Source organism: Nyctereutes procyonoides, unplaced genomic scaffold (genome assembly GCF_905146905.1).
Source record: "Nyctereutes procyonoides isolate TBG_1078 unplaced genomic scaffold, NYPRO_anot_genome, whole genome shotgun sequence".
Lineage (NCBI taxonomy): Eukaryota > Metazoa > Chordata > Mammalia > Carnivora > Canidae > Nyctereutes > Nyctereutes procyonoides.
The window spans coordinates 25,707,231-25,733,955 of NW_026575132.1; the positions used below are offsets into that span (position 1 = coordinate 25,707,231).

The 26,725-nt window shown below is 52.7% G+C and overlaps 1 protein-coding gene across 1 annotated transcript; it reads right to left on the minus strand.

Annotated features, from left to right (window-relative positions):
- Positions 1 to 6,372: 6,372 nt before the first annotated feature.
- Positions 6,373 to 12,366, minus strand: IHH (Indian hedgehog signaling molecule). Its single transcript, XM_055345412.1, has 3 exons — positions 12,016 to 12,366; positions 9,393 to 9,654; positions 6,373 to 7,757 (listed from the first exon to the last, which is right to left on the minus strand). The coding sequence occupies exons 1-3, from the start codon at positions 12,349 to 12,351 to the stop codon at positions 7,099 to 7,101; spliced, it is 1,257 nt and encodes a 418-aa protein (XP_055201387.1). The 5' UTR covers positions 12,352 to 12,366; the 3' UTR covers positions 6,373 to 7,098.
- Positions 12,367 to 26,725: the final 14,359 nt, after the last annotated feature.

Below are 26,725 nucleotides of genomic sequence, written 5' to 3' on the forward strand. Positions count from 1 at the left end.
GTCTGTCCTCCCATGCTGCTGCTTTAGAAGATCAAGAGGTAGGGCACCTGGCTAGATCAGCTGGAAGAACATATAACTCTTGATCTCAGGGTTGTGAGTTCAAGCCCCATTTTGGGTGTAGAGATTACTTAAATAAATAAAAAATATTTTTTCTAAAGATTTCATTTATTGGGGCACCTGCATGGCTCAGTTGACTGAGCATCTGCCTTGGGCTTGAGTCATGATCACAGCGTCCTGGGTTTGAGCCCCACATCAGATTCTCTGCTCAGCAGAGAGCCTGCTTCTCCCTCTCCCTCTGTTGCTGCTCCCCCTCTCTGTCAAATAAATAAATAAAATCTTAATAAATATAAATATTTCATCTATTTATTAGAGAGAGAGAGGGAGAGAGAGAGAGAGAGAGAGAGAGAGATCATGACCTGAGCTGAAGGCAGACACTTAACCGACTGAACCATGCAGGCTCCCCGAAATAAAAACTTAAAAAAAAAAAAAGATTAAGAGGCATCACACCTCCTCCAGCCCAATAGTGACTCTATTTTTTTATTTAATTTTATTTTTTAATTTTTTATTTATTTATGATAGTCACACACACACACACACACACAGAGAGAGAGAGAGAGAGAGAGAGACATAGGCAGAGGGAGAAGCAGGCTCCATACAGCGGGAGCCCGACGTGGGATTCGATCCCGGATCTCTGGGATCGCGCCCTGGGCCAAAGGCAGGCGCGAAACCACTGTGCCACCCAGGGATCCCCTCTATTTTTTTTTAAAAAAAGATTCATTTATTTATTTTAGAGAGAGACAGAAAGGGAGGGCCAGAGGGAGAGAGAATCTCAAACAGCCTCCTCACTGAGCCCAGAGCCCAACATGGGGCTCGACCTAGGGACCCATGAGATCATGACCTAAGCCAAAACCAGAGTAAGATGCTTAACCAACTGAGCTACCCAAGGGTAGCCCATGATTCCATGATTAAAAGTTTTTGTGTAAAAGCATCAAAGGCCTTAGAAGATGCCTTCATCTGTTCTCATTCTCTCTTTGCCTTTTGTTCTGGTTACTACTGATGTGTAGGGAATCACTCTAAAACTTCAAAGTTCCAAACACACATTTTATTTGCTTATGATTTTGTGGGCCAAGAATTCAAGAAGGGCTTGGCCAGCCAGTTCTTACTTAGAGTCTCTCATGTAGTTACATATAGATGTTGGCCAGGGCTGCCCTCTGAAGGCTCCACTGGACATCCAAGATGGCACACTCATACGACTGACAATTGATGCTGGTTGTGGCCTGGAAGCTCCGCGAGGCTATGCACAGGACCACCCACCTGTAGCCTCTCCAGTTCAGCAATCTCAGGGTAGAACCAGGCAGAAGCTATGTGGCCTTTTCCAAGGAGGGAAGAGTGTCAAATAATTTGTGGGCATATTTTTAACCATTGCACTCCTACAAGCACGGGATCCTCCTCTCACAGCTTCTAGAACATTATTCCCCCGGGACTACCTTCCCTGATGGGTCCTTGGCCACCCTGGCCCCATCAGATCTTTTAGGTTGAAGTTAGAAATGCCTTCCTCCCATTCCTCTGGGATGGTGAGTCCCACCTCCTTCAGCTGCTGGACGGCACCTGGGTTCTGGTCTGGACTCTGCTATTGTGTGACCTTGGGCAGGTCACTTCATTTCTCTGGCCTCCATGGCCTTCTCTGCAAAGTAGGAATTAGGCACAACCTCACTTTATAAGTTGTTAGGATTTTAAAAGATAATGTAAATAGCAGATTTAGCATAGCCAATGCTCCTGTTTATGAAAGACATAACTGTGGGCAAGTCATTTCCCTCTTGGAGACTTGATTTCTGAAATGGAGATAATTCTCTTAATCCAATTCCCCCATGTGGATGCGAGGGGGCTCTTAAATGGACTAGAGGGAGGGCCAGCCCCCCCAGCTGAGGCTTCCTGATCCTAATCTGGCCAGGAAGCCCCCTGCATCTATGCCCTTCTGGGGCCCCACGCCATGTGCGTGCGAGGTGGCCAGGGTGTGGCTTGGGGCGGTACAGCGCACAGGGCGGGCCACTATCTGCCCCGCCGGCCTTATCAGATCCGGGCTGGCCACAACTCAGCCCCATGGAACAAAGAGGCTTTGAGAACCAGGCTGGGGTGTGGGACGTGGGGCCAAGCCCCATCAGGCACATTCCACCCAGGGGGCAGAGGGCACGGGGTGGGGGAGATGCTGCGGCCAATCCCAACCAGAGAGGTTTCTCCAGGGTGGGGGCATCCTCTCAGGTGGGGAGCAGGGCCTGTGCCCTCCCCCAAGGGCCACCATTCTGGCTTGTTTGGGGGCATTTCCTCTCCAGCCCTTCCTACCAGGCCCACAGCTCTGCCCCTTCCATGGGGCACAGCATCCCCCTACCCCCAGCCCAGCTCCCGTTTCCTCTCCCTGTACCTTTAGCTCCAACGGCACCAGTCCCAGTTCCTGAGCATGCCCTGCATTCCTCTGCACATCTGCTTCCAATAATGTGTCCACCTACCCTTGCCCCAGTCACTCAGCCTAGAAGGCAGCAGCCCAAAACCACTTGCAGGAAGTCCCCAGACATTGGGGTCATTGAGCTCATCCTGTCCCCGCCTCTGTCTAATCGCTCTGCGCTTCCTCCCATGTGACACTGTAGGGAATTTCTCTCCAAACTTTAATCACAAGCCTCGATCTGCTGAGCCTGGCAGAATCAGGGGCTAGAGTTAAGGCTGTGCAAGTTGTACATTACATACGGGCTCTAGGCTGGGCAGGTAAGCAGGCCTGCAATCCAGGTGTGCTGATACCCCAGTGTGCCTCCTGCGCTAGGCTCTCTCCTACACAGGCTTGCTGGCACCAGACCAGAAGAGTTGCCTTTTCTAGTTGGATCATTTTGCAGGGCAGGGAGGGGGGCTTTGCTCAATTTTTTGGTGGAGGGGCTCCCACTTCCAGTTCCCACACTGGGGCTGCCAGTCCTAGCAGCAGGCCTGATTGCCTAAAGGATTGATTCATTCAGCTCGGCCATTCCCAGCACAGCAGACTGTCAGAAACCATCCCCAGGGCAGCATCTTCAGGTGAGTGCAGTCCTACAGCTTCGGAAGAGCCATCCCTAGGGGCACTGGGTCTTTCTAAACCAGAGAGGAGGCTGCAAGGACAGCGCAGGGATGGGTACCTGAAGGAGTGCCTCTGCATGGATAAGTAGGAGAGCCAGGGTTGAGGGGCAGTCCATCCAGGCAGCTCCATAGGCCTCCCAGCCAGATTCCCCACTTTGTCTCCTGTTCCCCCACACTCCAGGTCTCCCTATCTCCAGTTCTCCTGGAGGACTTGTACACTAGGTACAGGTGTTGCATTTCACCTGGACTGGGCTGCAAGGGGCTACTCTGAATCTCCTCCCCATGTATTCTCGATGGGGCAGGCAGCAGAAGGAGAAAGCAGGAGCCTGTAGGGTGCCTGGAACCCAGGTAGACCAGCCTTGGGCAATGAGGAGAGAGGATATCTATATGGGAAAACCCTGGATGTCTCACCGACAGGTGCAGACTCTAAGGCCAGAAAAGAGCCATGGCCAAGGGCTCTGGGCATAGGGGAGCTAGGTCTCATGCTTAAACACCTGAATTGATTCAAACCCTTTCCTCAACCTCACTACTCACCTAAACTGGCTTCAAGTCCTGGCCATTCTACTCCTAAACATCTACAGTCCATCGCCTTCTTTCTGACCCCATGGATACCTCTTCAGTCCAGGCCACCAGCTTCTCTCTCCAGTAAATGGACCCCTTGCTTCTACAGCTGCCTTGTCTGATTCATCCTCCACACTGCAGCTGGGCGAGCTTTCTAAAACAATCCAGTGGCGAACTTTCCTGACTTCAAACCCTTCAGGCCCTCCCCACAGGCCCCCAGGCTCAAGTCCAAATGTGTGGCCACATAGCTTTGTGATGCTGACCTGGCAGGTCTTCCGAGCCCCTAGGCTCACTCGAGCCCTCCGTTTTGCACTTACTGTGTTCTCAGACTAGATCCCTTCCTTTACTTACCTGCCATGCAAAGCCCTCCTTGCCCTACCTGTAGCATCCTCACCTCCAGGAAGCCTTCCTAGCTCCCAGTCTCTCCATGGGACTCCATAGTCCCTGTGAGCTGTCAGCCACAGCACTCAGCACACAGCATAGACACGTCTCCCCAGACTGCTTCCTACCACCCAAAAGAGGGGACTAAACGCTTTCCCTCACTCTGGCACAGGACCTAACACAAGAGTATCCAGTGAATGATGACCAGACAGATGAATGCAGGTTACAATTGTGGACACAGCAGCCTTGGGGGTTGCACTTGACCCTGAGAGGAGAGGCAGGCATTGGATCAGTAGCTGCCTGAGCAGCATGGTTGATCCTCCTCTGGGCCTTGGCATTACAGACACTGGGGCAAGATGGCTTTTGATGGGGGTGATTGCAGCCATTATACTGTCGCCGCAGGAGATGACTTCCCAAGCTGTCTCCCTATGTCTCCCCACTCACATAATCTGTTCATATCTGGTCCCAGGATTCCCAGAAAAGCTGTAGAGCCCCACCTCCACCTTAAAGTTGGTTTTTGAGGGTCTGAATTCAGATAAGTTTTTTTCTGAATCTTTGCAGCCTTCTCTATCTGAAGAATGGCTGTGTTTCTGGACAAAGCCCATCTAGAACAGAAAGGTTGCGGACACCAAATGGCTCTGTGTCTGCAGGATGGAGTGTGCTCAGGCCCAGTGGGAGGGGCAGCTGGACCCCACAGGAGAAAGCCTCTCTCTCTTCCTGCCTCTCCCCTCCCTCCTTCCTCCCACCTTCTGTCTCTCCCCAACCCCCATAAAGAATGTCTATCAGGGAGAGAATTGTACAAGTGAATGGACAAGAGTATCTTGACCTTGATAGTCTGTTTTTCACTGTCAATGAGTTCATGGACATTCTGGTCCCTGGGAGCCTGGTCCATGGGTGTTTGCCATGAGTCCGCTCTAGATGTGCTGACAAAACTGACTTCCAGCCTGAAATGCTGAGAGTGCCTTCCAGAGAGGACCCAAGTTTACCAAGGGAAAAGCCTTGTGGTCAAAACAGTGGGCCCAATGGCAAGATGCATGGATTCAAATCCTGCTTCTGTCACTTGCTGTGTCATCTCAGGCAAGTTACTTAACCTCCTCGTGCTTCTGTGCTCTTCTGGAACATAGTAATATGAAGACATACACCACCTAGGGTTGTTACCAGAATTAAATGGTTTCATATAAAGCCCTTAGAAAATATGTGGTGATGGTTAGTCTTTGGTGATCAACAGTTGTCGTTATAGCCTGTGGGGGGCTATTTCCTCCCAAATGACACAGTCTCAATGACCAAATGACTCCCAAATGAAACACTCAATGAAGTGTTTCTCTGGAGTCTTCCTCTGTGGAAGTGGGAGAAGGGTGAAGTAAGAGTCTGAGCAGCCATCCCTAACTTAGTGATCTCTGTAAGAGGATAGAACCTGGACAGTGGTGTGTTTTAGCAACTGCCTCTCCATGGTCAGGGGAACTCTACTTTGCAGCATATATCAGTTTCCGTGGTATGAATGAATTACCCACCATGGCCTATTTCAACCGGCTTACTAACTGGCTGGCAATTTAACAAGTGTACCCTGGACCTGGGAATCTCAGCTGATCTCTAGTGAGATGAGCTCAGAAAAACCTGCCTTGGGATAGAGAGACCAAGAGAAAATGAAGAAAAGTGTCACTTTGGCAACAAACTGGGCTTCTCTAGACTAAGCAGTTTCTCAAAATGTGGTCCGTGGACCATCTGCCATGTTTGGTGTCTTCATAAAAATAAGCTCCTGGGCCTCACTCCGGAGCTTGTATTAAAGCAGAATTGTTTGAGTGGGGCCAGGAATCATTTTTAAACAAGCTGCCCAGGTGATTCCAAGGTTTGAGAACTGCTAGGTTAGAGACTCCTGAGTTATCCAAGAAGTCAGAGGGGCCAGGAGGCAGATGTGAATTCTACATAGTCTTTTCATACTATGGTCCATTATTCACACCAAAAGATGAGAAACCCAGGCCTTGACTAGGCACAGTGAGGCAGTTCGAGATGAATAAGGTGACCATGGGCTAGTTACTTCAGTTCTTGCTCTGGTCCGATAGTGTTTAGGGCAAACTTTGAGGTCAGCATGTGAAAGCCTTGCCTGATATAGCGCCCAGCTGTTTATGGGGACTTTGCTGGGCTGCTAGGTGAGGAGGGCCTGCAGAGAGGGTGGGAGCATGGGAGCTTTTGTCCTTGGAGGAAGGTGACCCACCCCTGGAGAGACCTCCCCAGGGCTCCAGACTGTGTACTGGCCCCGTTCAGCATCCTAGATTCTATGGCTCTAACAACTTAAATAATTTTTATTACAAAAGGAAGTAAAGACCAAAACGTCCCCAAAATTCTCCCATGGGCTTCCCCCTCCGCGCCAATAAATAAGGTGGGGGAGACTGACCGGAGGGGGTTAGGGGGTCACGGTTCAGCAGAAGAAGGAGCTTAGCCTGGGCCGGGGCAGGAGGACATCCAGCCCACTCCCCTGGTCCCGGGTACTATGATCACATTGACTGGAACACAGAACTCTGCCCACTGACAGCAACAGTCTCTGGATGTGTCCCAAGGAGTGTGGCCAGGGAGGAAGGTCATGCCTCAGGATGGCCAGGCTGGCTGTCCCACCCTGCGGCCTTCTCAGTTCTGGGCAGCAGGCGTTGAGTCCAGCCAGCTCCCTGCTGGCACCCAGGGAATCTAGCAGCATCGACTGAGGTGTAAGCCCACCTAAGAGGGGCCTAAGACAGATGGAATGGGCCCTCCCCACTGGGGGAGGCAGGTATGAAAAATTAAAGTGAGACCTGGCTGGGTTGGCCCCATGGTGCCAGCCTCGAGGTCTTTAGAATAGGATAGACCAGCCCCTCCCAACCAGCTTAGCTTACAGCTCTGTCACTATATTGAGTTGGGGTGGTCGACGCTGGCATGGCCCGGTCAAGTTGCAATGGTGTGTCTCTGTGAAAGAGGAGATGGTGGGAACCCTGCCCCCCAACTCAGATCCCTTCCAGGACTAGTGCCCTCCTGGCAAGGAGGACTTTGGACCAAATTAGGCAGTTGCAGGAGGGCAGCGAAGGAGTCTTTTCAGCTCCCTGGCCCGGCCATGCCCAGCGAGTGGAAGCTGCCCTCTTCCAACAAGAGCCGTCCCAGGCGGTAGAGCAGCTGGGGGTACCAGTGCACGCCCTCTCCCGGGGTCCAGCTGCCCCACGCCAAGCTGTGAAACAGTCGCAAGGGCCAAAAGGCCAACTGAGCCAGACGGTGGTCAGCCACAGCCGCAAAGCAGGAAGCCACCACATCCTCCACCACCAGTGTCCCGTGCCTTGTTAGTGGGGCGTAGGCTCCAAGGGCCACATGTGTGGAGACAGCTGCCACTCGGGCAGGCTGCAGGCCTGGCACCCCAGCCACCAGCACATACTGGCCAGGCTGTACTTGGCTGGCAAACGTGGCCCGGAAGTGGGCTGCTGGTTCTGTGTGGTTGTTGGAGGTGAAGAGCAGGTGGGCGGGCGTGAGTGCCAGGCGGCGCGGGGGGTCCTGGGTCTCGATGACCTGGAAGGCCCTCATCCTGTCTGGCTCGCGATCCAGGAAAATGAGCACGTCGCTGAAGGTGGGGTTCCCATCCTCCCCCATGGCCAGCACCCGGTCTCCAGGCCTCACGGCTGACAAGGCCACACGTGCCCCACTCTCCAGGCGCACCTGGGCTCCAGCAGGAAAGCAGCCACCTGTCTTGGCCGCAGCTGAGTGCTCTGTGGGAAGAAGGGACATGAAGGTGTTACTATTGTGTCACAGCACCCCTCCCCAGAGCTCCTCGTGCTCCTGGAGAGCCCCCATCACCGTATCCTGACTCTGCTCTGCACCTCCTCCCCACTGTCCCATGAAGCCTTGAACCCACTCCCCACCACCCAGTCTAATCCTTTGCCAGTGAGAGGAGCGTATTGTGGCACCAAGACCTAGGAGTGAAAGGAAAGGGCCCTTCTGAAGGTCAGGTGAAGCCCCCGTCAGCTCTCAATCCTGACAGTGCTGTGAAGCAGCCAGAGAGGCCAGGGATCAGCTGAGCCACACGGTGGTCAGCTGTGACTCAGCTGCAGTCTCGTGGAGAAAACACTCAGCTCCTCTGGGGTCTGGATGTCCCATGATTTCTCACTCCTTGCTCAGGCACTCCCCAAAAATTGCCCTCTCAGACGGACTCCCCAAGTTCTGTGCCACAGCTGGCCCTTGGAGTCCATAGAGAAGAGAGAGAGCCTCAGAGTGAATGGTCAGATCAGGGCATGGCTCAGTGGCAAGGGTAAAATCACTATCTTCGGTTCATGTGCTGGGTTCTTGTATGAGGACAGGACACAGGGGCATTGGGGAGTGGGGTGGAGAGCAGTGTTGGGGGCAGGAATAATGACAGAGGTGGCCACGTGGGGAGCTGCCACCAGGCCAGTGTTCGCCGGTGAAAGGTGGACGTGTCTTGAAGTAGATACAAGTGGCAGGAAAGTGCTGGAGGGGAGGGTGGAGACGGGGTCCCCACTGTGTGCCCAGGTGGGTTTGGGAATCGTTAGCAATGGGCCTGGTCTCAGTGTGCCAGCTCTTCAAGTGTGATTACTGCCTGGTGCCAGCGTGGAGGGCTATGCCCGCAGCCAGGTGGGGCCAGACGGGCAGTCACGCAGGAACCATTTGAAGCATCCATGACTGAGTTCAGTGTAGGTGACAGAGACGCTGACAAGATCCGAGGGAGGGGCAGGGCCCCAGCGCCTGCCCATTCAGATCAACAAGGCGGCTAATCTGGGAAAATCCATTTTATTGAGTCCACTCTTTATTCTGGCCCTCGTCGCTGGCTTTGCCCCAAAATGTCCAGCTTCAGGGCCCTGAGGGAGAGGTTGGGGACGCCTGCACCCCCAGAGGAGCATACAAAGTGCCCTAAAGGGGCTGACCTGCAGCAGGGCTCTGGGCTCTGAATCTCTGGGCTCCTGGCTCCTTCTGAGGCCACTGCTGGTGTCTGGGCACACCCTGGCCCCTGGCCCCTGGTCCCGCCACCAGCCTCCATTCTGAGTCAGCTGAGTGGGGAGGCCATCTCTGTCACAGCCTGGCTTCCATCTGTCCAGCTCGCTCTGTCTTGCACCTCCTGTGGCAGGCTCTGGACTGTGGACCGCAAGGTCGACCCCCAGCCGCGCCGGGAGAGGGCCCTGTCTCCCTAGGCTCCTGCCATGAGCGCTACCAGACACGGGATGAGCAGGTGGTCACAAGCAGCAGCGGGGAGCGCCGGGGACGTCCTCTTCCCTGGGGTCCCCTCCTCCATCCCCTGGCCGGCCTCTTCACCTTCCTGGCAGCGGTGAGCCCTGTGCCTGCCCACGCCCTGCGGCCCCGGCCCCTGGCCCAGCCCCCAGGCAGCGGCTCACCAGACTTGACGGAGCAATGCACGTGGGCCTTGGACTCGTAATACACCCAGTCGAAGCCGGCCTCCACTGCCAAGCGCGCCAGCAGTCCGTACTTGTTGCGGTCGCGGTCCGAAGTGGTAATGTCCACCGCTCGGCCCTCGTAGTGCAGCGACTCCTCTGAGTGGTGACCGTCCTCGTCCCAGCCTTCGGTCACTCGCAGCTTCACGCCAGGCCACTGGTTCATCACTGAGATGGCCAGAGAGTTCAGGCGGTCCTTGCAGCGCTGTGAGAGGAAGGCGCGTGGAGTTAGGGGGGGATGCTGGCCGCGTGTGGGTGGAGGCACAGCCTCGCCGGCCTCTCCCAGGGCATCCGCTGGAGTTGGGAAACCAGGGAGGGTGCTCTGCTCCCATCTCCTAGGAACAAAGAGCCCTAACTTGCTTCCTCGCTTTCTAGCATCTGGCTGTTCCAGGGACCTGGACCGCATGGTGGCGCCACAAATCTGGAGGGCGCAAAGGGGAGGTGCACCCTTGGGCGACCTTCTCCGATAAGCGGCCCCTCCCTCCGGCGCGCTCTCTCCTCAGACCCAGGTACTGATCCCTCCACAGACGGGGCTACACTTTTCCAGTGCCCAGTCCCTCCGTCCCACCGTGGCAAGGGAGCCCCGAAACCGCCCTCCGCCCGCAGGGTGGGAGGGGTAGCGGAGCCGACTGCCTGTGGCGGGCCTGCTAGGCGTGCAAGGCCGAAGGTGCCCAGTAGGTGTCACCGTAGCCTCAGGGCTGAAGCCCCCCGACCCGGGTGCCCGCGGGCCGGCAGGTGCAGAGCTCCCCAGGAGCGCGGGGGTGTGTTGGGGGGAAATCCTGGGCGGCGGGGATCTCTCGAGAGCCACAGAGTTTTCCTGCTGGGACTTAAGATCCCAAAGTGTCCTGCAACCTATCCGAGGATGCGGAAGCCCGGGAACCTGAAGCTGGTGGAAACGTTAGCGCCTAGCCTGGCCAGAGGGTGGGGACGCAGAGCGCCTCCAGCTGCACCGGGCGCACCGGGCGATGATAATCCCAGGCAGCGTTTTCCCTAGTCCAGAGCCTCCAGCACCTGTGCGCCGCCCCTATCAGGGAAGGGACCCCAGAAACCCAGCCTCTGATCTCAGCGAGCCAGCTGCACGCCCTGGCCCACGTGGGGGTGGGAGTAGAGCCGCCCCTGGGGGAAGGACGGGAGAGCTCCACCGTCTGTGATGACTCCCCACCGGCCTGCAGCCCAAAAGACCCTGCAGTTGACCGGGGCAGGGCGAGCGGGAGAGGGGGCCCTTTCACAGTCCTCAACTCAGGTGTGAGGCTCCGCCTACCCCCCCACCTCGGGGAGCCCGGCCCCACAGACCCTTGGACTCGGGACTCCCGGGAACCAACGACGGCTACAGCCCAAGGCCTGGCCGGCCTCCGGGAGCAGCCTCGCTGAGGGCGCTCACGGCCCAGGGAGGGAGCTCCGCGTGCTCCTTGCCTCCAGGCTTCAAGCACCCAAGTACCGCGGCCCCGCGGGCCCCTGCTCCCCGCCCCTCTCCCCCTCCCCCGGGTCCAGAGCCGGGGCGCGCGCTGTCAATGATTGCCCAGCCCGTGGCCCGGATCCTTATCTGCATTCCTCGGCGCCCGGCCCGGCCCGGCCACCAGCCAACCTTCGGCCCCGACACCGGCCGGCCAGCCCCGGCGCCAGGGCGCAGGCTGAGAGCTGTGGTGGAGCCGCTCTTCCCAAAGCACCTAGGGAGCGCGCTGCCTGCCTGCGGGGGAAGCCCCGGGAGACCCCTGAGGAAGGGGACCGTAGGTTTCCGATTCCCTGGGACCCCCACGCGGAGAAGAAAGTTTGCTCCCCAGTGCGTGGGCTTGAGCCGGTCCCGTTGGGAGCTTGCCGAAACTGGCTAGCCTTAGCTCTGCTCCCTGCCTCTCCCGGAAGGCATCCTGGCGCTCCTTTTTCAACCCTCCCGTCCCCGCCACCAAGCCCAGGGATCCCCCAAGTTCAGTCCCAGATCCCGAAGTTCCCGGCACCCCACCCTTAACCGCAGCTGAGCCGCGCGGCCCCCGGGACAGACACGTGGGCTCGCCGGGCAAATTCCCTTTCCCACCGCCTCCCGGCCCCTCTTCCCGCGGTCCCCAACCCCGGACCCAGGGGACACGCGACTCCAGGAGGGGCAGCGCAGCAGACGGGGAGCGCGCGGGGAGGAAAGGCCCTGTGCGCCCGCAGCTTCCTCGCCTCTGGGGTGCCGAAGGGCTTCGGGCTTCGCAAGGAGAGGGGCGCAGCGGTGCGGAAGGTTGGGCCAGCAGGGACTGCGTGGGTCCCGGAGGCGCAGGAGGCGGCCGGGTCGAGGTACCTCCGGGGCCGGCCCTCCGGGGCACAGGGGCTGCCGCCACCCGGCCGGCCGGGGCGCTCGGCAGCGGGGAGCTCTTCTCACGGCCTCCGCGGGTTCGCGGCTGTCCGCGCTGCCGCCGGGACCCCTGGGCGGCCCATCCCGGGCAGCAGGCGGCTGGGCTTGGCGAGAGGGGCAGGTGCCAGGGGGCGTGCCGGCCGGTCGAGAAAAGGTGCCAGGGGGGCGGGGAGGGCCGGGCAGGTGGCGGTGCTTCGGCGGCGGCGGCGGCGCCCTGCGAGGGCGGGTCGCGCTCACCTGGGTCATGAGGCGGTCGGCGCCCGTGTTCTCCTCGTCCTTGAAGATGATGTCGGGATTGTAGTTGGGGGTGAGCTCCTTGAAGCGCTCCGAGCTGCGCGCGATCTTGCCTTCGTAGCGCCCGCTGGCGCCCAGGGTCTTCTCGGGCACGTTGGGGCTGAACTGCTTGTAGGCGAGCGGCACGAGCTTGCGCGGCGGCCGCCGGCGGCTGCCCACCACCCGGCCCGGCCCGCAGCCCCGCGCCGCCGGCACCAGCAGCAGCAGCAGCAGCAGCAGCAGCAGCAGCAGCGGGCAGAAGCGCAGCCGGGGCCGGGGCCGGAGCCGGGCGGGAGACATGGCCGGGGAGCCCGGGCGGGCGGCGGGCGAGGGCGCCTGGGGGGCCGGTGGGTGGGCGAGGCGACGCGAGCGCTGCGGGGGCTCAGGCGTCCGGGTGGCTCCGGGGGGCTCCGGGCGGGGGCGCCATGGGCTGCGCGGCGCGGCGCGGGGCCGGCGGGACTCAGGTGCGGGGCGGGGGCCCGGGGCCCTGGCGGGTGGCGGCGCGCTGTCCCCCTCGGCGCCTCGACTCTGAGCTGCCCGGCTCGCCCGCCGCCAATAAATAGGCCGGCCCGTTTGTTTTGGCAACGCGGCGGCGGCGGGGGGCGGCGGGCGGCGGGGCTGCGGGCCGCCGGGCTGGGCTGGGCTGGCCGGGCCGGCGGGCTGGCGGGCCCCGCGGTTAGCACCCCGGCCCGGCGGTCAGGCGGCTCGGGCGGAGCGGGAGCTGCTGCCGTCTGCGGCGCAGCCCGGGGCCGAGTGAGAGGGGAAATGGAAGAGATCCGGGCTCGGGCCCCGCGCAGACCGCACCCTACCCATGTCCCTGCCTCCTGTGCGCTCGACAGCGAACCTGCAGCAAGGGCGGCACAGCCTCCTCCCCCTCGGGCGGGCGGGCGGCCCCGGCACCAGCCAGCCCTCGTCCCGCTCGCTCCTCCGCCGTCCGCCCGCCCGCTGCCCTCGGCGCCCCCTGCGCTGCCCGAGTGCGCCCTCCCCGCCCGGACGCGCCCCACCCCGCCTGGGCCTCGCCTCTGGGCTCCCCGCGGCTCCGGGGTGCCCCGCCAGGCGCAAACCTCCGGGACAGGAGCTGCCACCCCCACAGAGACCGCAACCCACGGCGCGGCCGGACGCGAGGGGCGGGGGGCAGTGGCCGGACCGCACCGCCGCCTACGGTGTCCCCTGCGGGGAAGTAAAGCCAAGAGGCGGGAGGCCGCTCCTAACCTGGCGCCCCACCCTGGCCCTGGAGACGCGCCCTCTCGGCTCGGCTCGGTGGACTGAATTCTCTACCAGCCCGGTGCACATCCCACGGCCGCAGGGTGGGAAGCTGGGAGTGGGGCGTCCAGCCTCACCCAAGAGCCCGATAGGGGGTTTTGAGTTGGAAACACCATTAAAGCGAGCAAAATGAAGTTGCAAAGGGATGGGCCAAGGTGTAGAGAAGAGCAGCTAAATGGTGACGTCAACAGAATGCTGGAGGAACTGACCCCGGCGGAGGCGACAGGGGCTTGCTAAGGGCCGCACCAACGACTCAGAGCTGTTGGCACGCAGGACAATTACTCTCTTAATTCCACTTTATAAATTAAAAAGGAGAGAGGCTATGCAGAGGCAGCCAGAGAAGTGAACATGGATTGTGTACGTATTTCAATATGTCATTCGAGAAAGCTGAATGAATTCGGGTTTATTCTGCTAAAACAAGAAAAGGCGAGTATGTTAAAAACAAATGCCACCATCACAACAAATGATATGATTTGGTTGCAATCTGTCCTACAGTTTCAGTAGAAGTAGGAATAAAAAGGTTAAGAGGTTCTCATTCCAAGAATACTAACACGCTAAGTACCCTTTTACTGCTACGTGCCATATACACAGAAGCTATTAGATATTATTATACTAAGTATTCTACTTGCGTTGTCTCATTTAAACTCACAACCCCAAACAAGCTATTATTATTATTCCCAGTTTTCAAATGAAGGTTTTGAAGTTCAGAGATGATACATAACTAGCTTCTGGCGGGGGACCAGAGAGGAATTCAAATCCTCTACCTTTATCCGCCCCCTGGGGTCTGATCCCAGAGCCCCAGTCATCCCCCCACCCCACCCCCGCACGTGCACAGGCTTCTATGTCTTGCGGAGCCACTACAGCCAGGGTTTTGGATGGTGGTGAACTTTTCACGGATCTACTCACATTTTCTCTGGATCGATTTTGTGGACGAAGTTCAGAATTGAAGGGGACTCGAGAGAGTGCCTAATCCAAGCACTTCATTTACAGAGAAGGAAACTGAGGCCCACAGAAGGGAAGTTAGGATGACATCACCAGGAATAGAGTGGCATGTCAACTTGGATACAGAATGGACTGTTTCTTTTCCTTCCCTTTTTGCCCCATGTTCCCCACACTGGGTTTCTTCCTTCCCTTGTATTTGGATTCTGTCTCCCAGTCTCAGATCACTCTGACATTGTTTCTTTTCCTCAAAAGTTCTCAAAGAGCTTCCAGGAACGTTTTTTGGGGTTCAAAAACTATCCCTGCAATATTACCCACCCGCCTCCCTCTCTCCTGCTCAGATTTCTGGGGGCAGACTACTCAGCCAGGTCAGTACCTCTCTCAATCCAGACAAACAGGGGCCCTCTTTTTCTGGAGCTCTAAAGAAGACAATCCCATAGGATCCCAGGGTCACCTGTCCCAATGTGTTATGTAATAATTTTCTACAGAAACTTTGCCTTAAGTTCAGTGTCTCTTTCTTCCTCCCTCTCTAATGCAAATTCAACTCCTTTCCCTTTTTTCTGGCTTTAGAGATTAGGGCCATTATCCCACTTGCTATCCCATAGGCACAGTCTCAAAGAGTTGTTAAATTCACTTTCAACCTTCTTTTCTCCAAGTAAAAGACAATTTAAGATTCTCTTAGAGGCTCTAACTTATATCTGTCTGTTGACTTTGCCATTCTTCCTGTCACTTCTCTTCTGAAACTGGGACCCTGTTGAATACAAAGCTCTGGTAAAGATCTGATCCAGTGTCAAATAAGCACTACACAGTGCTGAGGCAGCTTGGCATCTGGGGGTGCTCCGACAGCAGCGAAAGCAGCGTAACCTCTGTGGTTGAGATTGGGCTCCACCGAGTCTCACCCCTCCTCCAGCGGCCTGGCTAACTTAGGATGGGGATCAGGTTGTGTATTGGGAGAAGCAGATGGGGGGAGGGGGCTAACATTCATCAAGTCTTTTCTCCATGACACTTACCTTAAGCACTTAGTCAAATCTCCACAATCTCCCCTGCCCTCTGTGCTGTTATTCTCATTCTACAAATCTATAATTCTAAGGCTCTCAGAGTGAAGTAGTTTGTCTGTGATCCCACAGTCAAGTTTTGAACCCTGGAGCTTCTCCACTCCAAACTGAGCACTTTTTTCTCAAGACACAGTGGTGGTGGTTCAAGATCTGAGTGTCAAATTTGGATCTGCATCAGTCTAGTAGCATTCAGTGGAGGGAGGGAGAGAAGAGAGCGGAGAGTGGAAGCATCGTAATTTCCATGGTAGTGATCCTGGAGCACTTTAAATCTGAATTGGGGCCTAAGAACCTTGGAGACGTTTCTTGGTTCCCTATGTTTTTAGCTGCTCAGTAGATGTAGGGTAGCTTTTGAATGGGGCTAATCCATGAGAGGTGGCAAACGAAGCCTGTTTCTTTTTCTGGTCACTGCCAGGCTCCTGCCGGTGGTAAAACTAGAGAACCAAAGTGTGCCACTCTGGGACCACCGATGGCCTGGAGTTTGATCAGCAGCAACAGAGCCTGATCAGGACACCTCACATCTGAGTCCTGGGCCTATTGGTAAAATCACTTGTCTTCTCCCACCTTTAGACCACTTTTACTCCTCACTCATCTGGATTTTGGACAAAGTGAAATCTATTTCCTTGGATACTATGATTCATTTTTTGCTTACTAGAGTGAAAGTTGGAAAAATAGACTGGAAGGAAGGGGGGGGAGAAAAATACACCATAGAACCTGATCATTAAAAATCTGTTGGGACACCTGGCTGACCTGGCTGACTAGGTCAGTAAAGCGTGAGACTCTTGATCTCGGAGTCATGAGTTCAAGCCCCATGTTGGGTGTGGAGATTACTTAATTAAATAAAACTTTAAAAATTTTTACTACCTGCTTATGAGACTGCTATATATGTGTATATTTCCTCAATCCTGAATTTAACACTATAGTACAAATATGGTATACTTATCACCATATATTCATATAAATGTATAAATGTATGTGTGTGTATATAGATGTGGGTATATCTACAGATACACACAGATACATACTGTGCTGGTCCATGCTTCTATACTCAACTAGTCTTTTTCCTCCTAATCATGCCATTTGACCAGATCAATCCTGCTCTAAATCCATGGGTGCTGAGCCACAACCAGACAAGTTTCAGGAATGCAGTTAGTCAAATATCTTCCAATGACTCAGCTCACAGCAGCCCTGGTTTATAGAAAGAGCACTAGGCCTGGAGTTGGCAGATTTGCACCTGAACATGGTCTCTGATACCTCCTTACCTTGGGTAAGTCACTTGACTTCTCTAAATTTTAGTTTTCCCCTCTATAAAGTGAAAATCTTACCACTTACCTTGTAGGGTTGCTGAGAGGGTTAAAAGTATAAGCTATAAAGTACAAGCCTTATGTGTCATTTGTTTTTATCCTCTGCTGGGTTCACTAGCAGCAGATAATGATTCCTATCACCTATCTAGGGGGAATAATATCCATCAGGATGCTCATGCTTGTGTGTCCTGAGACAGTGGTGGGATTAAGAGGATTCATTCTATTAGGGAGCATCTACTTTGTGCATACTAGTATGATAGGCACATAAAGACAGAGAATGCAAACAGAAAGTAGAAGACACAGTTGTCCTCAAGAAATTTACTATTTAACCTTAAAAATAAATCATGAAAATAAAAGACAGTCACAAAGCTGTGAATGCCACTCATGAATGGGTACAGAATAATGCATTATAAACTAGATAATTTGGTAGATAAGGGCCGAGAAGGGAATGGAATTAAGAAGCGATTAGCCTGGGATCTTCCTTCCCATTGGATTCATCCCACTAGTTGTCTAAGTTACTTAACTGTTGAAATGTTTTCCATCATCTTTAGATCATTTTGACATCCGTTTCGTAGCTGCTTCAATTCCATATGATGAAGGAGTTAGACCTCTTGAAAGAGATTGGTTTTGAAGGAGGGAAAGGAATGCCTGAAAAGAATGAAGAGGATACTCAGCGACAAGCAGTGGCCCAAGCACAGATGATGGTACCAGCGATAATGAAAACCCAAGCTGGATGATCCAGTAAAGGAGGAAACCCCACTGTGATCTGATGTAACTTTCACAATGGCCCTTATGAAATTGACACCATTATCTTCATTTTTACGAATGAGGAACTGAAGTTCAGAGCTTGTAAGTGAGGGAGTTGGAGTTGGAATCCAGACCGGTTTGACTCCATAATAATCCCGTTTCTTCGTGATTCCTGGGGCAAGCATGTTGGGTTGTTGACCTCTGTTCGAGACACTCATTTTCTCTCTAAATCTAAGGGACTCTTTTGTTACCTTCATTTTGGATTTTTAAGACCTCACACTCTTTGACCATTTCCCCAACTGGTTGAGATCACTCTGACTTCTGTTGATTTTTTTCTTAAGTAGGCTGTTCGCCTAATATGGGAGTCAAACTCACAATCCAAGATGGAGTTCCAGGTTCTACTGACTGAGCCAGCCAGGCACCCCTCTACTATTGATCTTTTGAAGAGGTTAGCAACTCCACCAAATTTGGCGCATATACAGAGGTGGAAGCAGGCCTGTCTTTCAAGCCTCAGCTCAGTCCAGAACAACATATTTTGGAGATCCAATTAGAGCCACTCAAATGCTTTGAAAGCTGGCTATTGCTTAGAAATGGGAATGTCAAGTTACCTTCACCCTAACAATAAGCTCATTACAAGGCACTTCAGAGAGATTCAGGCATTAAAGACTTTGCTTTGATAACTTTGAAAAGGCAGGAAAAAGTAACAAAATTAGTTATAAAGAGAATTTCCCCCCTCAAATCAGAAACCAAATATTGTGGGAAACTCTTAAAGATTGAAAGACATATATACAAATATATTTTTATATGAGTAATAATATGTTTATTAACAAATTAGCCTTACTTCAACCCCACTGTCTCTATTTGGGAAGAAATTAGTTGCTTAAAGATAATCTTAAAAATACTCATTCAGGGGATCCCCGGGTGGCGCAGCGGTTTAGCGCCTGCCTTTGGCCCGGGGCGCGATCCTGGAGACCCGGGATCGAATCCCACGTTGGGCTCCCGGTGCATGGAGCCTGCTTCTCCCTCTGCCTATGTCTCTGCCCCCCCCTCTGTGTGACTATCATAAATAAATAAAAATTAAAAAAAATACTCATTCAGGAAAGGGTACTACCCTTCTAATTCTTAAGCGATGCTCTTGACATGCCTGTTGGCTTTCTATAACTGGGTTTGGATTGGCCCACCCTCACTCTCTCACCAGTCTCTCTCGGTACAGCTAGCGCCCTAAGGATGCTGGGGATGTATAGCCAAAGAAGCAAGAAGGTATCCTGTTACATTTTTTTAAAATATATAACTTGTGTTCTTACTTTCTGCAAAATGACATCATTCCGTTGTGGTTCTAGCTAATATGATGACATTCAACCCTTACTCTTGCCTTATGCCTGGTTGCTCCAAACAAAAAAGATTACATTCACTTATGTCTACAGGTTTCTAAAACCACTTCAAGATACTGCTGGTGTGGAGGGATATGTGTGTGTGTGTGTGATCATCTTTCTGCATATATTCACTCCACAAGTATTTTTGAGCACGTATCAAGTGCCAAACACTGCAAGAGATGCTTGGGATGTGGGAGAACCAGAAACACAAGGCAAAGATTCCTGCCCTTATGGAGCTGTAGTCTAGTGGGGAAGCATTAGGAATACTGACAATTAAAAATAATGGAAGTGCATGATGTATCAGGGGAACCCGAAGGACCATCCGCACAAACTGTAAAAGGGAGGAAAGGGATTGAGTGGGCAGCCAGCTTGTGGGGAGGGTGTGAGGTTGGAAGGCGGGTCACTGGTAAGTAGGGTGGTCGGTGGAGGTCTCACTGGGCGTGACTTCAGCCAAGACCTGAAAGATGTGAGGTCTTCAACCAAGCAGATGTCTAGGGAAGAACATTCTAGGCAGAGAGAACTGCATAAAGCAACGGCCTTATGTGCTTGCATATTAAGGAAATAGCAAGGAACCCAGAGTAATTGAAGGTGAAGCTGGGGAAAAATGGAGGAAGCGTGGCTTTCTATTTGCTGATCATAAGTATGATCGTCCAACTATTTATAACGCTCATACCCAAGATAATTTACCCTTTAGAGAGATTTATGTTTGACATGTAAATATGGACACAATATATATAGTCAAGTAGGAATAAGAGCAGATAATAAAACAGTATTTGTATATATGATTCTTTTAAACTTTAAAAAAAAAAAGAGCAACCTAGGCATGGCTTTCACTTTCTACTTTACACAGTTCAAAAAATCTATCCCTTTACTAGCATCTTTGGATTGCGGGCTTCTTGAAAACAGGAGCTGGCCACACAGCAAGTAGCATAATGCCCCTGTTGATGGGGATGCTGGTGAGTAAGCCCTCAATATTATATACAAGCTTTGTGAATTAATGCATGTTTAATTGTGCCTGTTTCTTGTTGAATATGGGGTTTTCTATCTCATTCCTGACATACTTCCTACAAACCTGTGCCTTTCTTTGAATTCCTTTGTAATGTTTTGGAACTGCCTTGTTGGACTTTCCCATTCACGGTCCTAGATATGTAGGGCACAAGGTTTAACCAAACAACCTGGCTTCTTACATCTCCCTTCCTGATCAGAAATACAGACCGTCCTCTGGAGCTTCCATTGGGGATCTTTCTTCCCACCGAATTCTTTCCACTAGCTGTCCCACTTACTGAATGGCTAAAATGTTTTCCATCATCCCTAGATCATCTTGATATCCAGTTTCATACCTGCTTCAATTCTCTCTGATGACGGCCATAAGGGTGGTTTAAGATTCCTATCCAGAAGCATACATACCTCTTAGATTCTTACTCCCAAGAACTATTTTCCAGATGTCTTTCTGGTGGGAAATTCAGCTTCTACCAAGCAGTTCCTGCTTTAAAATGGCTTTGGTGAGGGGTGCCTGGGTGGCTCAGTCTGTTGAGTGTCTGCCTTCAGCTCAGGTCATGATCTCAGGGTCCTGGGATGGAGCCCTGTGTTGGGCTCTCTGCTGAGTCTATTTCTCCCTCTCCCTCTGCCCCTGCCTCTGCTCGTGCACTCTCTTTCTCTCTCTCTCAAATAAATCAATAAAATCTTTTAAAAAAATAAATAAAATGGCTTTGGTGAATTACCCTGAATTACCACATAGCACCCAAGTGAGAAAAAGTGAGTAACATCAAACGCTCCCTCCTGTTGGTCCATCCTCGCCCTATATGAACTGATTAAATATAGTTTCATTTGGCACAATTCTGCTGTTTTCATTCTTCAAATCCTAAAAATGCACCTACACTTTGACCGTTCAATAGTCCAAGGTGCTGGATCTGGGCCTCACTGTACTTCACCTCATTGACTAGTGACACCTCCAAAAGCAGGATGGCTGCAACTTGTGCCCAGTGCATCCTGGGTGCGTGACAGCCACGTACAAACTCAAAGGTGGCCATTTCTCACGCCAGGTGCCCTGGAGTCTTGCAAGAGGACAACGTCCTCTGCCTTTGGCAGAATGTACCACCGTGTTAATTTTCCCATTAGCACAATCCAGACACTGCATCTTCTTTTGATTCCAAGTGCCATCGTGCAGGCCATCTATTCCTTCTGTCCTCTTATTCTAATCATGTAAATTATCCTGCCACATTGAATTGGTATTTATTAAGGAGAGCAACACAATGGACATAACCACTAGCAGAAAACCCCTCCAGTTGAGGTATCAGTATCACCTCCATACGTCATCAGAGTATTACTCTTTACATGGCCGTCATATCAGGTTACTCACGAAACAGAAATCCTTGTTGGCAATTCCTCTTCCCCCAACCAGGACCTTCCTACTACTCTCATTTGTGACACAGGACCCACTGGTATTGCTGTGTGCCCTGGCAGCGCCAGGCAGCAGTCATAAATGAAACTGGCAGTCTTGCCTCCTCATGTGGCAGCAGATCTTTTTGTCTTGAACAAAGGATCTCGTTACCCCCCAGAACCTCAGCAGTATTGCTCTTGACCCCTGACGACAGACCTAGACCCTGCAGGGCTTCCCCCTATTACCTCCACCCCACACTCCGCCCAGCAGCTCCAAACCTGTACACCACCCTGCTTACCCTTCAAGGCCTGGGGTGGTAGGGGGAAAGCAGGATGGAGGGCTAGTCAAGAGGATTACCCTTACCCTACTCCATTCTCCCTTCTCCTGTCACCGATTTCTGACCGGCTGTCGATCCTATCAGGGGTCCATAAAGCGAGGAGGACTCTGGCCCGGGAGAGGGGGGTAGGGGTTAGGCAAACAGGCCAGGGAGGCAGTTGGTTGAAGTTTAACCACAATATTCTTGGTCTCTATTGTTTTGAGTGAGGCCCAATATTTCCACAGCAGGATTATAGGATCTGATTAACCATGTTAGACAACAATGCCGAGCTGGGATGGGCTTCCCCTTCCAGCTGCCAATATGAAAAAGTAAATATAACACCCAGATTTCAGAAGGGACTCCCAGCAGCCCCCAAGCCCTACTCCCCAATTCTAGCCCTGCTTCTGTTCTGGGTCCCAAAGTGAGGGGAGGAAGAGTGTGGCACTGCATGCTCCTTTAACTCCTGGCCCTTGGCCCAGCAGGACAAGTAATCCTGGCACAATCTTCCCAGGTGAGTCAATGACTGTGTGCTCCCCACACCCTGGAGTCCTTCCAGAGCTTCTTCCGGGTTCCCCTAAGCTGGCCCAGACTCTCAGGAACCCATGAGAGTTAGGTGCTGAGAGGCTAGCACTCATTCAAAGTGTCCAGGAGTGTAGAAAGCACAGCAGAACCTGCTGGGCTCCAGGAGAGAAAAACCAAGGGCAGGTAGGACTTAACAGCTTGCAAGAGCAAACGAGCCTTTCTGGAATGCTTTGGTGCCACCTAATGACTTCCTGCATGCCAGGGTAAAGAAATGAGACCCCGGAGTTGAGAGGAAGCCTAAGGGACTACCATAAAGCAAAGTCTCGGGAGATGGAAAAAGTATTCCTCCAAGGGTCTGGAACGAAAGATAGAGGCTAGACGGGCTTCCAGCTGGAATAGCGAGGGATTCCCTAGGTCCCCTCTACGTCGCGCACACACACACCACACAAGCTAACTCATACTCTCCCTGTCTGGATGTTTCCCCTCAGGAAACACCCTGTGCAACAAAATATGGGGAGGGGGGGCGCATAGAGCAATACGGGGCCCACGACAAGAATAACCGGTAGAAGCTTCCAGAAGGTCATGGCAGTTAGGGAAAACTCTCCCTCCAACGTGGGGCTCCCTTCCCTTCCGACGTTCCTTTCTGTGAGTGCCCAGCATAACCCACTGCAATTCTACGAGCCCACGCGTGTACTGATATTCATAAGAGGGACTAGGAACCCAGGGCCTTAAGCTCTAAGGCCGGGGTCTTCCTGTAGTTTTGAACAGTTTCTTCTTCTTCAGGAAAGCCAGAATATAGAAAATACTTCAGGTCAGAGCTTAGGAAAGTGTAAGTCCTGGGGTGCCTGGCCAGCTCAGTTGGTAGAGGGTAGAGCACGTCACTTTTCATCTTGTTGTGAGTTCGAGCCCCATGTTCGTCTTTAAAAAAAGAAAAGCATACATCCTGATCTTAATCAGAACCTAGTTAACGTAAAGTCGCACCATTTGGTAGTTATAATACCACCATGGTGCTATTTTCTGAGTTAGGGTTAAAAACGGACTCTATTCTCAAAGAATATTTTACTCCTTGAGAGTATGAAAGGGTGAACACAAAAGACATGTAGGAAATGTGTCTATAACACAGATTATATTAGTAGCACACATAGTGAGGGCATAGGCATAACAGATAAAGAGCTTCTTCTTACATCATGAGGAAAGTTTGTTGTTTTTTTTAAGATTTTATTTATTTATTCATGAGAGACACACAGATTGGGGCAGAGACATAAGCAGAGGGATAAGCAGGCTCCATGCAGGGAGCCCGATGCAGGACTCGATCCCAGGACCACGACCTGAGCTAAAGACACTCAACCACTGAGCCCCAAGAAAGGGTTATTAAGAGGGTTTTGGGTTTCCCCTAGACTCTTGAGAGCAAATCTTCTTAGTTTTGTAAAAAGGAGAGAGAGGGAGTAATGCGGAGGAGATGCCCCCGGTGACAACATCAAAAGACTAGGTTGTGGCCTTTCCCATTCCCCCTCCTCCTGCCCTCACTGTTCAGAGACTGACACTTGAGACTCCAGCAGACCAGGGCGAGGGGAGGTGAGGGCTGCGAGGAGGGGAGGTTGCAGCGACTAGGAAGGCCAGAAGCGGGAGTTCGAAGGCACTACCAGACACAATTAAGAAGCAGTCGGGCTGAGGGTTCAAGACCCTTGACCAGCTCTCTTCCCCCCGAAGTGCTCCCTGTAGGTGAAGTGCATCAGTCCCGGGGAGGGACCCGGCTGTGCCAGGGACAGATTCTCTCCTGGTCTCTCTCTTGCTACCTCACCTTCCAGGATTTCCAGGGTGAGCTGCTCAGGGTTCCGTGGGAAGATGGAAAGCAGCCGCTCCTTTTCCCCTTCTCAAGAACTTTTCCAGCCTTTGGAGACGCTCCCTCCTTGACCCGGGAGCCTGGTGGGACTTGTCCAGGAGGCGGCTGGGGCGCTGCCCTCGAGGCCGGCCGGGAAAGCCCTTCCCCGCAGTGGGGCCTGACTGGAGGAGGTGCTGCCGGGCTGGAGCGCTAAGGGCCGAGGATTTCTCTTCCAGCAAAGATCTTGCCTGTCCCGCCGGCTGTGGGGGCAGGGGAGCGGGCGGTGAGGCCAAGTAGGCCTTGCAGCCTAGGTGGCGCTATTTCCCTATTTTTTAGGTCCAGTTGCTGCAGGAACTTCCTCGAGGTCCCTAGTCCTGCTCCTGGTTTGCTGGCTTGCTCCGTGTAAACCACCTTATATTATTTTTTTTTCTAAAAATACTCCAAAGCAATTGAAAGAGTCCCTTCTCCCACCAGCCAGCCCTGGCCCCAGCCCCGGCCCCGGGGAGCGGGCGGGTAGGCGGGGAGGTGGGCCACTGCTTTATTAAACACAGGGAAAACTAATATTTACGGAATAAAATTTATGGAGCAGCCACGAGAATTCGACCCTTTTATGTGCATGTGGGGTGGGGGTTGGGCCAGGCTGGGAGCCTGGGGGGGTGGGGGGTGGCCAAGCCAGGGGGCAGGGCTGGAATACAGCCTGGCTATGCCAATCTGTCGAGGCCAGGATTTCCCGGGAGTTGCCCCAGGATCCTCAACCACCACCCCTAGCTCTGGGGGGGCAAAAACTTCAGGGCAGGAATACCCACCCGAGACAGAGCCTCCGGGAGCAACGCTACTCTGAGGATGTGTTTAGGCCAATCCCCATGGAGGCAGCAACCTTTGAGGCAAAGGGGGCAGTGGCAGGGAGATGCCCTTACTTAACCTTTAAAAAGAAAAAGTCATGCATCCTTTTGAGAACATGAAAAAGTTATGCTCTTAGAGTTTTACTCGCAATTTTAGGGGCTTCACAAACCCCTGAGCCCCCTCTGACTAAAACTGCACATTCTTGGGGTGCCTGGATGGCTTAGGCGGTTGAGTGATTCTTGATCTTGGTTGTGAGTTCAAGCCCCACACTGGGCTCCACGGTTGGTGTGGAGCCTACTTAAAAAAAAAAAAAAAAGAAAAACTAGGGAAAAAATATACATGCTCTTAAGATGGTAGTCTTAGCATAGAGGGATCATCCAGGGTGAAGCAGCCTGATTTCCCCTCAGATTGCTGGGCAAGTCCATGTGGTCTCATACTTTCATATGCCCAAATCTGGCTATCTAAATTATGCCAAAAAGAAATTAAAGGACAAAGTGAGCCACCTGATGGATTGTTTTCATGTTGTCCCCAGATCACTTCAATGACAGTCACGACTGGGGGGCATATCCTGGGGCGCTGTGGTCTGGAGGCAGCACTATCAGTGGTACCTGAGAATGAGCCCTGGTGGAGTTCTCAGGCTCCCCTGCCCAGTAAAAGCATGGGGGGTCCTGGAGCCCCCAGAGGCTCCTGCTGTGAAGAGCCAGTGGGAGCTAGAAGATCCCACTGACAGGAGCAGGGGCAGAGGAGAAGGATGGTTACATGGAAGACGGGGACGAAGGCCTAACACCCTTCCCAGAAAATGTCAGTCATACATAAATAAATGCAGTTAAGAACTCAGAAGTCTGGGTTCAAATGCTGGTGGTTACTTATTAGCTGTGTGACCTTTGATAAGTCACTTAACCACTTCAAGACTCTATTTCCAAGTGGGTTAACAGTATCTTCCTCATATGATGCTGTGAGGATTCGATGTCAGGCACTTATTAGAGCATGTGGTGTATATTAACTGCTCAGTAACTGTTAGCTGCTTATTATTAGTGATGTTCTTATTATAATCATTATTATTTTACTATTGCTTGGGTTGTCCTCTTCCCCGTGACCTGAAAGAAGGACAGAAATACCCGTCCCAGACCACGAAGGCATGGGGAGAAGGAGGCTTGATCATTGTAAGTAAATAAACCAGTAAAGGCCTCCGTGGGTTCTGCCCCGATTCCTTCCTCCACCTAACAGCTCTCAGCAAACATCTGAGCTCTACTTTTTTCCTGTCTCTCCAAAGTAATGTTTCAGATGGTCTTACCTATAGAGAAAACATAGCAGAAAAGTCCAAGGGACTTCGCCAATCCTGGTCTCCTAAATCTTGCCAGATAGGCCCATAGAGCTGGCTTTCTAAGATGCTGCCTATCTCCTACAAACTTTGCCTTTTTTTTTTTTAAGATTTTTATTTATTCAAGAGAGAGACAGAGACATAGGCAGAGGGAGAAGCAGGCTCCCTGTGGGGAACCCAATGCAGGACTCGATCCCAGGACCCCAGGATCACGCCCTGAACCCAAGCCACACCCTTAACCACTGAGCCACCCAGGCATCCGTTCCCAAACTTCACCTTTTTTTTTTCCCCCCTGTGAAGCACTATTCATTCTCTAGGCCAATTCTGAGAATTCTGTGGCCATTTCTGTTCCCTGCTGTCCTATCTTTTCAAATTCTCCTAGTTACCATGTTATTTGAAGTGACATGAAGGATGGGAGAATAAAATCCCTTTCTTTCCCACTCCAGTGGGAAACTACCTCAGCCCTTGTGCTCAGAGCTCTTTATAATTTCAATCCCATATTGTGGTTTAGTCTGTTGTCTATGCCTTGGAAACAGACAGAAAAACAAAAAAACACCCTACATGAAGTTGGGCAAAGGAGAATAGCAGCAATCTGTTCTGTGCTGTGTCCAGCACGGAGAGAGTTCTCGAGATCAAAGTTCCCAAATGGAGGCTTAGTGTAGGCCACACGAGAGAAGCATGAGAAGAATCTGAAGGAGCAAATCGAGAGCCTAAACTTCATCTAGAGACAACAATGGGTGGGGCCCAGTAAAGTGAAAGAAGTTGGTTCTGTGTTCCACAGAATAAGCAATC

Excerpts from the sequence above, each read along its gene's own strand:
- IHH (XM_055345412.1), bottom strand. The coding sequence starts at position 12,351 with ATGTCTCCCGCCCGGCTCCGGCCCCGGCCCCGGCTGCGCTTCTGCCCG. Across the intron at positions 9,655-12,015 it reads CCGACCGCCTCATGACCCAG|CGCTGCAAGGACCGCCTGAA; the intron begins GTGAGCGCGACC and ends TTCCTCTCACAG. Across the intron at positions 7,758-9,392 it reads GCATTGCTCCGTCAAGTCTG|AGCACTCAGCTGCGGCCAAG; the intron begins GTGAGCCGCTGC and ends TTCTTCCCACAG.